This window comes from Ornithodoros turicata, chromosome 1 (genome assembly GCF_037126465.1).
Source record: "Ornithodoros turicata isolate Travis chromosome 1, ASM3712646v1, whole genome shotgun sequence".
Lineage (NCBI taxonomy): Eukaryota > Metazoa > Arthropoda > Arachnida > Ixodida > Argasidae > Ornithodoros > Ornithodoros turicata.
Window position 1 is genome coordinate 51,794,843 of NC_088201.1, and position 13,366 is coordinate 51,808,208.

Consider the following 13,366-nt stretch of genomic DNA (forward strand, 5'->3'; position numbering starts at 1 on the left):
GTACATGTCCGGCAGGGCATTCTGGAAAAATCTGCCCACAGTTTGGCGAAATGCTACGTATCTTCCTAGTCACTGCGGCTAGAGTCCTCTGCGCGGTATTCCAGCCTGCCCTTCAAACGGCATCCTGTAAAATATGGTTGTGAAATGCAAAGTCCGCTAATCTAATTTGCAAATGTCTGTTAATAAAGATCAAGTCATACCAACGCACACATCTCGGTTTTGAGTCGGCAACAGCAACAACTTTATTGTGAGACGATGAATGGGGAGTGAATGGGGAATTTTCAGTCGGGCAAATATGATGTCAAACCTGAGGATTCAGTGAGTCTTGCCAGAATAAGAACACATATAAAAAAATAGAAGATGCGCTTTACGATAGCGAGCCGCTTTAGTAGCGATTTAGAGCCGATTCGATATTTCGAACAGAGACAGTTTTCTTCCTGGCCTAGTTAGAGGTGTGTGTGGTAACATTGACACACTGTACGCATCCGCACTGTATCCGAGCATATAAGATCCGCAACCGCGCTCGATGGCATAGGTGTATCCGCACCGCAACCGCGCGGATACTGAGTATAGTCACACGTCTGCAGCCATTATATTTGTAGGAAAAAATCCACGCGACGAAAATGTTATCTTAGAAGCGTTTTCATGTTTCACCAAGCAAACCGCTGATTACACATTTGTCATCTAGGATTGTCTAGAAAAATGCTGTAGAAAAATGACACAGCAATGCAAAGGATGACACGTATCGACACCATTTTAGATTACAATCGACACCCGTTAATATGACCGTGATATTCACCGCAGATATTGGTCATAGAGCCAATTGTCATGTTAACGGACAGTATGTGACACGTATCAAAGGAAAGTTTATGCATAACGCAAAGCTGCGCTATTATTTATTACAAAACAAGAGACATCGTGAAGAACATCTTACAGTTTATTTACGGCAGAACTCCAATAAAAGTGTCAGTTGAGTTGTATTTTCTGTCTGTCGTTTTTTTCGATAATATTACTCGTTCGACCAACGATGAGCAGTCGTTGAACCGACGGTGGTCGTATAACATCGAGGGAAAGAATACACGTGTTCGCTTCCCTATTTGTGCAAAAGAAATTTCGGTCATTGTCGGATACATGAGGAGGGAACGGTTGCAAAGCAAAATGTCCATAAAGCGTAGAAGTGAGATTAACGAGTGTCATACTAACGAGGTTCGAGACTGCATTTATGTCAGTTGTGGCTCCATCTAGGGGACGTCGACAGGGACACTAATCGTCGACGATTATTAGCCGAGAATTAACGAGAATTAGCCGAGGCAGGCGACAGACATGAACGACACAAAAACATAAGCCTTCTAACGCTGAAGAATCAATGAATTCAAATAACGCCGGAAAAAGGTGCTGACGCCATGACTCTAACCCGTACCCTCCTGATTTCCGGTCAGGGATATTTGCGGATAAAATGCGAATAATCGGTTTTATCCATACTTTATCCGCGCGGATTCAAGACGTTCTGTTTCTATCCGCAAACCACAATCTAGCGCGGATGTCCGTGCGGATCTGCGGATATAACGGCTCCCACGCAAAATAGTCTCCGTTCGAAATATCAAACAGATCCCAATCGGTTTCATTCTTCACCTAATGAATTGTGAGTTGTTCACTACCGCCCGACTAGACTGTGTATTCTTTTGCCTTCATTGCCCAAGTGTGTCATTCTTAACATGACTTCTACCGGATCGTTGGCTCTTCCATCGGTCAATTTGTACGTATAGGTTACGCGTACAAATTTACGTCCCATAAATAATCATGTTTCAGTCTTTTGTAGTCTTTCGATATATACCTCATCTTCGTGGATACATCCAATCAAGATGGGCAGCGATAGCAATTCTTTAATGCTTTCAATGCTTTCCCTAACCTCTCTCTTTTTCAAGGCACACCACATTGGCGGTGCGGAAAGGGTGTCCAATCATCGCGGGAAATCGTTCGCGGAGACCAATGGGAGGCGGCTCCGCGTTGTCGCGCCTCTTCAGAGGGAAAGACTAGCGCAAATTGCAGTTTCCTGTACGGACGTCTCCCGTTCCTCCGTTCTTTTTGTATTGCTGTAACGGCTCCTTTCATTCCGCGAAGGGGGGGGGGGGGGACATTTTTGCGCTTTAGTGACCCTTTAAATAGTAATGCAAATTCTGAGCGACGCACTGCTGCCGTTTGCAGAGACCGTCAGAATCCCGTCCAAATTACATTCAGTTTGCCTTCAAATTAGCTTACGCAGAAGGGTAGAAAGAGGAAGAAAAAGATACGTCGTCAGTGCTGGTGACGACGTAATTTACAAAAGACGTGCATTGATTCGGACAAGCGAGCTTTTGTTGCCTGTTATAAATAGCAAAGGAGCAGACTGCACAAATATCGGTGTAGTGCGAGTGAGAGATGATTATTGTTACAAATACCTGACGCCCAAATGTGCAGACAATGTATCACTTTAAGACTTCGAAGGACCGCTGACTTTTTTAAACTGAAGTTTGGAATGGTGATCGTCCGTATCACGCCTTGTCGAAATTTTTACGAACCGCTCGCAGGATACTTGAGCTTTGGTGTCTAAAACCTCCCGAGCTCACAAACGCACGTATCTTCAGTTTACAGTGAACGAAGACTGTGATCATGTCAAGAATGGTATATGTCATGTCAAGTATAGCCTTCGGGTGACTTTCACAAACACGTGGGTCTTTCGATTACAGTGAAGAGTGCGATCACACAGACAATGCCGTTGTTTCACCTGTAATCAAATTCGCGGTATCTACAGCAGCATCATTCTTGCGACCTACAATTGCACTAAAGTTTCGAGAGAGAGAGAAAGAGAGCTAATTGCGTTTCTAATTTTTAACGCGTTCAACGCCAGTGCCGCGCGACCACTTTTCATATCCCGCGGCCTAAAATCCTGAAAAGAAATCAAGAGCGACAGCGCCCGCCACATTAGCTCTCTCTGACTCGTCCCACTTTAGGTTCACATCGCTTGTAAACTCTCGTACAGCGGCAAGCCAAATCCCGCGTCACTGTACAAAGCCAAACAACGGTACACGCCCTATTGTGGTTTAATTCCTACTCGCCGCTTCGTTATATGAAATCACGTGACTTTCACAGGCGTTACCACAATCCCTCGATACCGCGAACACGCATCGCACATAGCGGTGAAAACTGCGGACAATAAAACGGATAACTCATCATAATGCATGGAAATCACTGTGCTGACACAAAAGGTGATCGTATTGAAATGCGAGGCCAGGACACAAAGCCCGACGTCCCGTTGTGGTCCGCAGCGCTACCTCGTGCTTGTACACGGTCCGATGGGATTGCCGTTTGAATAGGGAAGCTATCCTAATGTGACCGGCGGAATGATAATTCTGAAGCCTCGGCGAGAGTCCAGTGGCCGTCATGCGTGCTCGCATTCCTTTTGACCGGAAGGATTCGGTCAATGTAACCAGTGGTGGAACAGTGAGCAGCGTCATTCGGTCGCCTAGTTTCACGCCGTCAGCGTCGGAGGCTTCAGTGTCGAGCATGTTTCTGCAGGTAGGTGGGCACTCTTGTGCGTTGTGATAGCGTTCGAAACATTCGGTAGCAGTGAGCAGTTGGGTGATTCTTCATATTTTCTCCTCATATGCGAGGTGTTTCGCGTAAAATGCCCTTTCAAACTATACTTCTCCGAAGGGTCTGGGAACTTTGCTACGTGTTGTTGGCTGTAATTCGTTCGTTAGTGTTGCTTAACGTCTGAAGTGCCCCAGAAGGCTTTATCTGGTGGCTCTGTTTAGCGAAGAAAACTAACGATATTCGAATATTCATAGTGTTTGTGTGGTTTCAAGATTTGTCTCGAATGGATCTTTTGGAATGCGGTAGTACAGCGTGCACCTATTTCTCGGCCTCCTACAGCGATGCTAAATCAGCTGCGAAAAAATCTAACGCGTGTGCAGACTAAGACATGCTTATAAGTATGAATTATAGTACGGGAGCCTATTAAAATTATGACGTACTTTACAGCATTTTGTGGTGCTTCTTTTGACATGCTTGGCATGGCTGTGCGCGGCTGACCGACCCTCTGGCTACTGGGAATGGCGGCGCTCGGCTCCGTCGCCTGGACCGTATTGGCCTGGACAGGCAAGGCCAACAGCCAGTGTGGTGTACTATCCGAATGACCGATACCCTCCAGACAGGTAACTAACGCCGTAGCTAATTATCGCCACAGTGTATTCAAATTATGTTATTATTTTTTTTTGTGTGTGTGTGGGGGGGGGGGGGCACTTGGTCATTGATGGTGCAAAGTCTTGTGTGTCATGTCAGAAGACTCTACGCCATTGGTGATCACCTTGATTTTCCTGAACACCGCTAAGTAACCATAAAAATTTAGTTTACTGTTGCTCTTGTCTTCCTGTTGTACGAAAGTGTCGTTCCTAAATGTTGTTTACTGATATGAGTAAGACGGTTATTATTTCTCCAATGGGCCACTTGTCTTTTGTGGTACCACTTGTCTTTTGTAAATATTTGAAGGCTGTATTAAAAACAGAGTTATTGCTATGAATTCCTTCCGCTTGCCTTCAGAAAGCTTCAGCTGACCTTGCTTTCAGAATGTATGGCGCAGCGGCAGCTCACATTATACACGTTGCAGCTGTTTTAAACGGTTCGCGTATGATGTCGTGTTCTGGCAATTTATTCAACAGGGCGTTTATCTTTTTTAATGTTATTATGTCATATGAAATGATTTTCCTAAGAACATAGATTATGGTAGCTCCTCCATTTCGCACTTTTATTTCAACCTGCGTGCGAACAGATTTGTGGCACCATCGTTTCTAACTTGAAGCCGTGCTACTAAGGATGTGAACGCATTGAATGTTACGTTCTGTGACCGTGGTCTTTATACAAACGCAAATCTTTTTTTTTATTCACTCCGCCAGATCCACAATACCGCTGCGCGAAAGGCTCCAGTGTAGTAATGCGCAGTGTACGTAGAATGACCGTAATTTATTTTACACTTTTCAGCGTGTAAAAGGGGCGATTTTAATATAAACGATTTTTATTATTTCAATATAATTTATTTACTCAATATATTTGCAATATATTTATTTCGATATAAACGATTTTTATTATTTCAACATAATTTATTTATTCAACATATTTGCAATATATATATTTATTTATTTCAATATAAACGATTATATACGAAGTTTTGGTGCGAAATCTACATCAAAAACGACAAGACATTCACACCCGACAGGTGTAAAAAAAAAATCCTGTGCGGGTTTACAGCTCCTGAAGCGTATTGTTTTCGTTGTGCAGGAATGCAGACGATACGCATATATACGATCCACGCAATGATCTTCCTAAATGTGAACATCGCAATAAATAGTATATTCCTGAGCTTTTCGCTACATCTTTAGCGTGCTGACGGTGGCTCGAAACGGCCGTCCACCTTCTGTCAGTGAAAACCTTTAAAATACAGCGAACTTAGCATCGTATGTCCCCCGATTACGTTCCGAAATATGTGGTTAACGGTTGCAACATCTCTCTAGATTTGCAGCAGTATTGAGATGTACAAATGGACTAGTTTCAGGGTGTCTACCAACCTGGAAAACCTGGAAAACAGGGAATTGTCAGGGAATTTGATGTAACTGGAAAAGTCAGGGAATTGTCAGGGAATTTGGCCAAAAAGCAGCTGAAGTCAGGGAAAATCGCAGACAAGTTCCGTGATGATGCATGGCGAATCGCGAGTGCCGACCGGTGCTTGAGCGGCGATGCCGCAGCAACGTTACCGCGAGTAGCAGTTCGTCAATACTACAAGCTCTGAGGGGGAAAAGTAGGATAGCCTCACTAATACTTAATATATGGTCTGTTTTATGAAGAATCTGTATCAAAACGTAGCCCGAAGCACCAAGTGCCCTTTTGTTTTAGTCAGGGAATTTGCTTGAAATAGTGAGGTGAATTTGAAGGCTGCAGTTTGGTAGACACCCTGAGTTTGCAGGCGTGCAACATATACATAAAAGTATAGCACGCAAAACACAGACTGAAGAAACGACAAGGACAACTGCTTGAAGCAGTATACAATATGTTGATCACAAAATGCTACTAAGCAGTCCCGTAGACAGTTGCATGATATGGCCTGACAGCTTTAAAACATGACTGCTTGTACTAAACTTCGGCACCGCAACGTAAACGCCTATGTCAAATGTATAATCCTTTGCGTGGTTTCTCGGAGGAAGTAGAGCTCAATGTGAGTTTGCTATATTGATAGTTCCCACAGCTGATCAGTTTATATAGCTGGCGTTACTGAATTCAATGCTTTATCGGCCGCATCCAGGTTGGACCCGTACCGCTTTGGCTACACGACTGACCGTTACGGGCGTGGCTTCGGCTACAGCTGCAGGGACGTCTTTGAGTGCCAGGCGCTGAAGGAAAAGCAAGAACAACAGCAACTTCTGGAGCAAAGACCTCCGCTTCCACCCCTTCAAGCTCCACTTCAACCTTCAAGCAGCCGAGCTTTCTATCGCCAAGATAGTACACCCGTGATCCGATATCCGCAATCATATCCCGCACCAAAGTATCCGGTCTACTGGTGACCGTCGACGTTAAGAATGTAAGGATACATTTGCGTTATATTTCTTCGTCGTATCGTTTATTCGATTGTCAACTGCTGAATCTGGATTTACTGCGACTCGTAACGCCCAAAGAGCAATGCTAATGCTTTTATTAATTGCTGCCACCAGTTTTATGATTGGTAAAAAATATGAGGATATTGCCGTAAGTTTCCGGCCTGTGTAATATTTAGAAGCGACATGATAGAACTGATATGTTTAGAAGTGATATCTGTACCCACCTTTCAGCGTAATATCCCCTTTACAGCAGCGCTCATTTCATTTCTGAATTAACATTTCTATTGCGTTGAAAAACCTGTCTGTGTTTTTCTCTCCAAGACGTCATAATACAGCATCTCGAATTTTTATTTCATTTATTTAATTTATGGTTATTACTCTTAATCTATAGCGAAACATTCCGTCATTATCCATCTACTGCAAACGTATTTTTATTTGCGATGTATTAATTTTCGCGAATTTCGCGACCTCTAAAAAATCGCGAAAAATTGTACTCGCGAACACAGCTTCACATTGATTCCGCGGAAGGAAACAGACCTGGAATCGGAAATTAAATGCTCGCGAATAACTTCCCAAATGCGGTTCGCGAAAATTCATACATCGTCGCGATAATTTATACATCGCGAATAAAAATACGTTTGCAGTATCTCCGCCGGAGCCGACATGAAACCCCACGAAAGCTGACATATATGATGGGAAGATGGAGGCGTCCTAAAGGATATTCGAGAGAAGAGAATAGCTTGTACAGTAGGTGGTGTGCGAACAGCGGTCAAGTTTTAGCCTCTTCGGAGCCTCGTTTGTGTCATGCAACCTGAGAAAGGCGGCCATAAGTAACATTTAGAGTTGCAAGGTTTGCACACCTGCCTTTCGGGGCCATTTTGACAGGCTGCTTGGCTAATCGATCCATAAATTCTGAAACTGACTTTCACGCGGCAACGCAAATGTAACGCAAACAGTAAAACGGAAACAAGAAACCTTGCGTTGACGTCACATGGCTGACCTCCAACGTCATCGAATGTACCCTTTCCAAGTGGAAGAACGTCGCTGCAGTTTTTGGAGGTCGTACTAGCACACCTCACACTTTGTCCAAAGGTTCCTGTCCGCGTCATCGAAGCAGCGTGCATGTTATAATTTAAGGTCATTGTTCACCGGCGTTGACGGATATCGACTTTTCCGTTACGATTTACCAAAGTAAAATATATATATATATATATTCTCGTGGAATGGAAGATAACATTACTCTGACGGAGATAAAAGGAACGTCCTTCCCTCTTCTCTCGTTCTCAAGATGCGCGGCTCTTCGGAGCGGCCTCCCATTGGATTTTCCAAACCATCTCCCGCGATGATTGAGCAAATTGTTTGAGGAGACCAATGGGAGACCGCTTTTGACAGGCTGCTTGGCGCATTTTGACAGGCTGCTTGGCTAATCGATCCATAAATTCTGAAACTGACTTTCACGCGGCAACGCAAATGTAACGCAAACAGTAAAACGGAAACAAGAAACCTTGCGTTGACGTCACATGGCTGACCTCCAACGTCATCGAATGTACCCTTTCCAAGTGGAAGAACGTCGCTGCAGTTTTTGGAGGTCGTACTAGCACACCTCACACTTTGTCCAAAGGTTCCTGTCCGCGTCATCGAAGCAGCGTGCATGTTATAATTTAAGGTCATTGTTCACCGGCGTTGACGGATATCGACTTTTCCGTTACGATTTACCAAAGTAAAATATATATATATATATATTCTCGTGGAATGGAAGATAACATTACTCTGACGGACATAAAAGGAACGTCCTTCCCTCTTCTCTCGTTCTCAAGATGCGCGGCTCTTCGGAGCGGCCTCCCATTGGATTTTCCAAACCATCTCCCGCGATGATTGAGCAAATTGTTTGAGGAGACCAATGGGAGACCGCTCCGCATTGTCGCGCTTCTTGAGAAGGAGAGAAGAGGGAAGGCGGAAACCCGGGATTTCGTTCACGAACGACGCAAATGATAAATGCCGTGCCTTTTTGTGTTGGTGTCGAAAAGTTGCACTTCAGTGCCCCTTTAACACTGTGCATGAAGTTGTGAAAAGTTACGGTTTCTGGTGGGACTTGTCTCATGTCAAACCTTTGATAATGTTGCCCACCCTCCTGGTTACCGGCAACGTGACAGCTTGATTTTGGTAATGCTGTCCGGACAACTGCGACAATTTCCACGATGCAAATTTTGAATAAAGTGTGTATGTCCTGTCAGAAGCTTTTGGAATCTAAGACGAACACATGTTTGCAGCTAAATCGCCTGAGTCTCATGTTTATCGTCGAGCACCAAGGGTGCGCGTCTCCTCATCCTCGCTAGGATCCAACATCTTACTTGTTCGGCAGGGGATAATGAGTTCCGGAACTGGCGATGAATGTAATCTCCCCCGCTCCCTAAAAGGTTGATATTCATCCGCATTAGGCGTCGCGGGGAAAGTAGGTGCGTCATCAAGAACCGTTTGCTGCAGGTGGAAACATCCCTGGCATCAGTTGACGGCGAAGGGGAGACGGAAGCAGAAATGCGCTGTGCATCCATTCCGTCTCTGGCTTATGCCAAATGGCTTACCCTATGCAGGGTGCCCCAGAAAACCTGTTATTAAATTATAATTACAAAAGCTACGGCCACCTAGAAGCACGCGGTGAACAGCATTTGTTCTTACTAGGTTTTTGCCACCTAGTGATATGAATGCCATCTAACTTAAGCTTTATTTTTCACAATAGAAAGAAGACGGTTGAGAGCATCTGAATTTTTAATGGGGCGAGACTTTCGTGCAGAGGGCTGCACTTCTTCAGGTCTAACCTTATCCCTACATCCCCCCCCCCCCACCACCACCACAACCATCAAGTTACAAAGTTCCAGAATATACAAGACATGTTGTAAGGTAGAGAGCGAGGGTTAGCACAAACATAAAAAATAAAAATACAAACATATACAATAAAATAAAAAGGGGGTACGACTCCGTCAGTTTGCCCCATTTTTATTTCATTATATATGTTTGTATGTTTATTTTTATGTTTGTACCAACCCTCGCTCTCTACCTTACAACATGTCTTATATAATCTGGAATTTTAACTTGGTGTTAGACCTGAAGAAGTGCAGCCTTCTGCACGAAAGTCTCGTCTCATCAAAATTTAGATGCTCCCAAACGTCTTCTTTCTGTTGTGAATCTCTGTCGCTGGATACTTGCACATATGGCTCTTTTACGTACTACGATGTTAAGTTTTATTTGTGTCAGTTTTTACGAACTGAACTCGAAAATTTGCCAAGTAAAGGTCGCATTTTTTACCCCACCAATGTGAAGACTGTGCCGAATTTACTCAAGCTCATGATAATTGACACGGATATTAAGGAGCTATCCCATCGCAAAAAAATAGCCGACCATCATGCGTTTCGGAGCGCCCACAGCCTAGCGCTCGACCACTTTTTGCGCGCCCTCGGTCTCAGTCCGACGAAAGGAGGTTGCTAAACCCAGTCCACGCAGGGATTTCATAAAAAGTGTTTTCATTTTCTTGCTTCGGTACCAGATAAGACAAGCAGGGCTTATATCGCATGCGGCTTCCGCTGGCATCATGCCTTCCCTCTCTCCCCATTTCAAGAACTCCCACTTTTTCTACTATCCCCGTGTGGGCTGGGTTCGAATTGTGAGCGAGGGCGCGCAAAAAGTGGTCGAGCAGTAGATTGTGGACGCTCCGAAACGCATAATGTGGGGCTATTTTTTCCTGTGGGATAGCTCCTCAATATCCGTGTTAATTAGTATGAACTTGATAAATTCGGCACGCGCTTCACATTGGTGGGATAAAAAAGTGACCTTTACGTTGCAAATTTCTGAGTACAGTCCGTAAAAACTGACATAAGATACTTAAGTTAGATGACATTCGCATCACGAAGGGGAAAAAACCTAGTGTCGTTTGCCGCGTGATTCTAGGTGGCGTAGTTTTTATTATGATTTAGTTACACGTTTCCTGGAACACTCCACCCTGTATACAAATAGACGAAACAAAAGACACGATGAAACGCTTTGCTGTTGCGCCAACATGCTATCGTACAGCTCCTGTCAACCTTAATAATAACACCGGAAAAAATATGGTCTCGTTCCCGAGCGCGATTAGAGCAACCCTTGGGGCAATGAGGAAATCTTAATTGAACAAAATTATTCTGTTAGTTTAACGCAAGGATTTTGTTCATTTAATATTCCCCCAGTACCCCAAGGGTGGCTGTTATCGCGCTGGGAAATGGGACCGATTTTTTTCCAGTGTTATATTATTAAGGTTCACGGGAGCTGTACCTGTATCGCTCTCGTCGGACGACGTTCATCGTAAATTTAGCGCCATGTACACAGGAGATGGGTTTGCTAGACTTCGTGGGGACGTCTTTAAGCGTACCACACCCACTAATGAAGCGTAATTCTGCATTGCAGGTCATTAGGGTGTAGCCAAGAGGTGCTGGAAGACCGCCGTTGAAGTGGGTGACGACGTTAGCCTAACGGCGTCCAAAGTCTGCTGCGATACGCCTGATGTCTGATTGTCTGACACAATAGATACACTGCATGCGTCCTTACCGTTGTTTATCCGTAAAATATTTCTCTTTCTTTCTGTCCCTTATCCTGCCATGCCGGCTCCCTTTTATGGGATGAATCTAAAAGGTAACATTTACAACCGGCATCGCATTTAAGCAAAATCTGCGCTTTGATATTGCTTGACTATGTTCTCTCCGTGGATTTGGATCACATCCTCATGGTCACTGATGCTCACCATCGTCATTATTACATTTTCGTGGTTACTGATGCTCATCATCACCGTCGTTACATTCTCACAAGAGCGATTCGTCATGTGGAAAAAGATGAAGAAAGAAAGAAAAAGGAAAAAGAAAGCATAGGCCCTTGGTGGAATGGCACAATGACGGCTATTGGTTGGATGACCGAGCTGGAAAGCTTACAAGGTGTTGATCGACGAGGGCCATCGAAGCGTGTTCCAGCGGACGCCATCGGAGCATTACTGACAATGAGTATGCGATGCGTGCGGAACAGCGTATAGGCGTTCACAACCTCTCTCTCCTCCTACCTTCATAACCGTGTTGACATGCGAAAAGTCCTCGCTATTGCAGCTTTTGTTTCAGCAGCCATTGGCTGGAGCGGTGAGTTATCCGATAGGACTTATAACGAACATGCTTGCATTCGCGCTTGTTATTTTAGTTTACCAGTCCTTAGCGGCTTGTGAACGCAATTCTTTGTAAAACCTGATAATCTATTGTTGGCAATTGTTTACAATAGAAGTGTGTCATAGTGCAGTCAAAGAAATCATGAAAGCGAGAATCAAGAAATCAAATTGTAAACGTGGAATTACATTTACTTTTAAGTGAATAAATGCTCTGCTGCGAACCACTAAAACCATGGATCTCCGATCCTCATCAAAGTCGAAGAAGGTGAATTTGGTTTTTGGCTCTAGCAGAACATCGTGGAAGCCCAGTTGCACGATACCATGTCACTTTTGAATGATATTGCCCACAGGAATTGAACAGCTCTGACTTTAGGCTTGCCCGAGCCACGTTATGGTGCAATGAGCAGAATAGCAGAAATAGCAGAATTAACCTACTAAAATAAAGCAAGAACACACATCGTTCGGTTTTTTTTTTCTTTTTCTTCTTCTTTTCAAACCCTCACTACCGCATGGTACGCCAAGGCCGCAGGAAATGCAGAAACAACGTTTATGTCTAGGTTGCGCATACTTGTCCAACAAAGCTCTTCCTTAGCAAAGTGAATGAAGCATTGACAAAATACGTGTTTTAGATATGAGGCTTCGTGCAAGAAATATTTATGAAATTTACTGGTGCGGAAACGAAAAGCAGGAGCTGTGACTGCGACACACAAAACTCCCGGTGAATGTGTCGTCCTTTTCGTCACTGTGTCTCCCCTGTTCGCAAAAGTGTCCGAACTCACTACAATACGTGATGCGGAGAGAGCTCCCTTCAGAACCACGGACGGACTTCGCGCACTCTGGTCCGGCCGTGCCGAAACCGAAACACCTCTTGTTCGGCGTCTACTTCATAGGTGGCGCCACGTTATTGCACGGAAATTTCTCCGAAAGTTTCGGTAGACGACTTCAGAAAATTCCAGAATGTTCGCCGCTTTGAACTGTGGGCGCTTACTAATACGAAAGAAACGGGTGGCCTCCAAACTGTTTCGATTTCTTCCCTACCGGTGCATTCTCCACGACGTGTCAAGGTCAGCGAAAGCGAAACACGAAGGATAGTTGTTCGTACCCCCACTCAGTAAGCGCCCAGGATGCAATGCGTGCGCAAGGGCGATTGGGATCTTCTGAAATCGTCTATTGAAGGCAAACTAGACATTCGTCGAAGATTAATGCGTAGCAGAGTTTGAAAAATTTGGAACACACGATTGCTCTCCTCCTCCTCCCACAAGATGAGCCCTTGTCCTGCTGCTTGTTCTTCAGTGTAACATCCTGGTAAGTCCGCCAGCGGCTTTACGCATGCATCGCTGCAGTGGCTTACCGAGAATCGCAAACACGGGGAGGGGGGGATTGCAAAGTATTGGAGGGGGCCATTATCACGGTTACGTCGTAACAGCTTAATATATCATAACTGACATTTCCGCCTCCTCCCCCCTCCTTGGTAGGGTGCACAGGAAAAACGTAAGTGGGTGCCGCCGAACATTTTTTGTTGAGGGAGATAGGGAGGGTGTAAGGAGTGTCTGGATAAATCACTGCATCG

At 44.6% G+C, this 13,366-nt stretch overlaps 1 protein-coding gene across 1 annotated transcript; it reads left to right on the top strand.

The window, feature by feature from the left end:
* On the top strand, positions 1–12,255 carry LOC135378252 (uncharacterized). The gene is made up of 4 exons (XM_064611227.1): positions 1–3,555; positions 4,021–4,193; positions 6,332–6,607; positions 11,058–12,255. Exons 1-3 carry the CDS (start codon positions 3,421–3,423, stop codon positions 6,588–6,590), a joined length of 567 nt encoding a protein of 188 aa, XP_064467297.1. The 5' UTR covers positions 1–3,420; the 3' UTR covers positions 6,591–6,607; positions 11,058–12,255.
* Positions 12,256–13,366: the final 1,111 nt, after the last annotated feature.

Bases quoted from the DNA above. Each gene is read 5' to 3' on its own strand.
- LOC135378252 (XM_064611227.1), top strand. From the start codon at position 3,421: ATGCGTGCTCGCATTCCTTTTGACCGGAAGGATTCGGTCAATGTAACC. The intron at 3,556-4,020 runs GTAGGTGGGCAC...CGTACTTTACAG, and splicing joins TGTCGAGCATGTTTCTGCAG to CATTTTGTGGTGCTTCTTTT. The intron at 4,194-6,331 runs GTAACTAACGCC...GGCCGCATCCAG, and splicing joins GACCGATACCCTCCAGACAG to GTTGGACCCGTACCGCTTTG.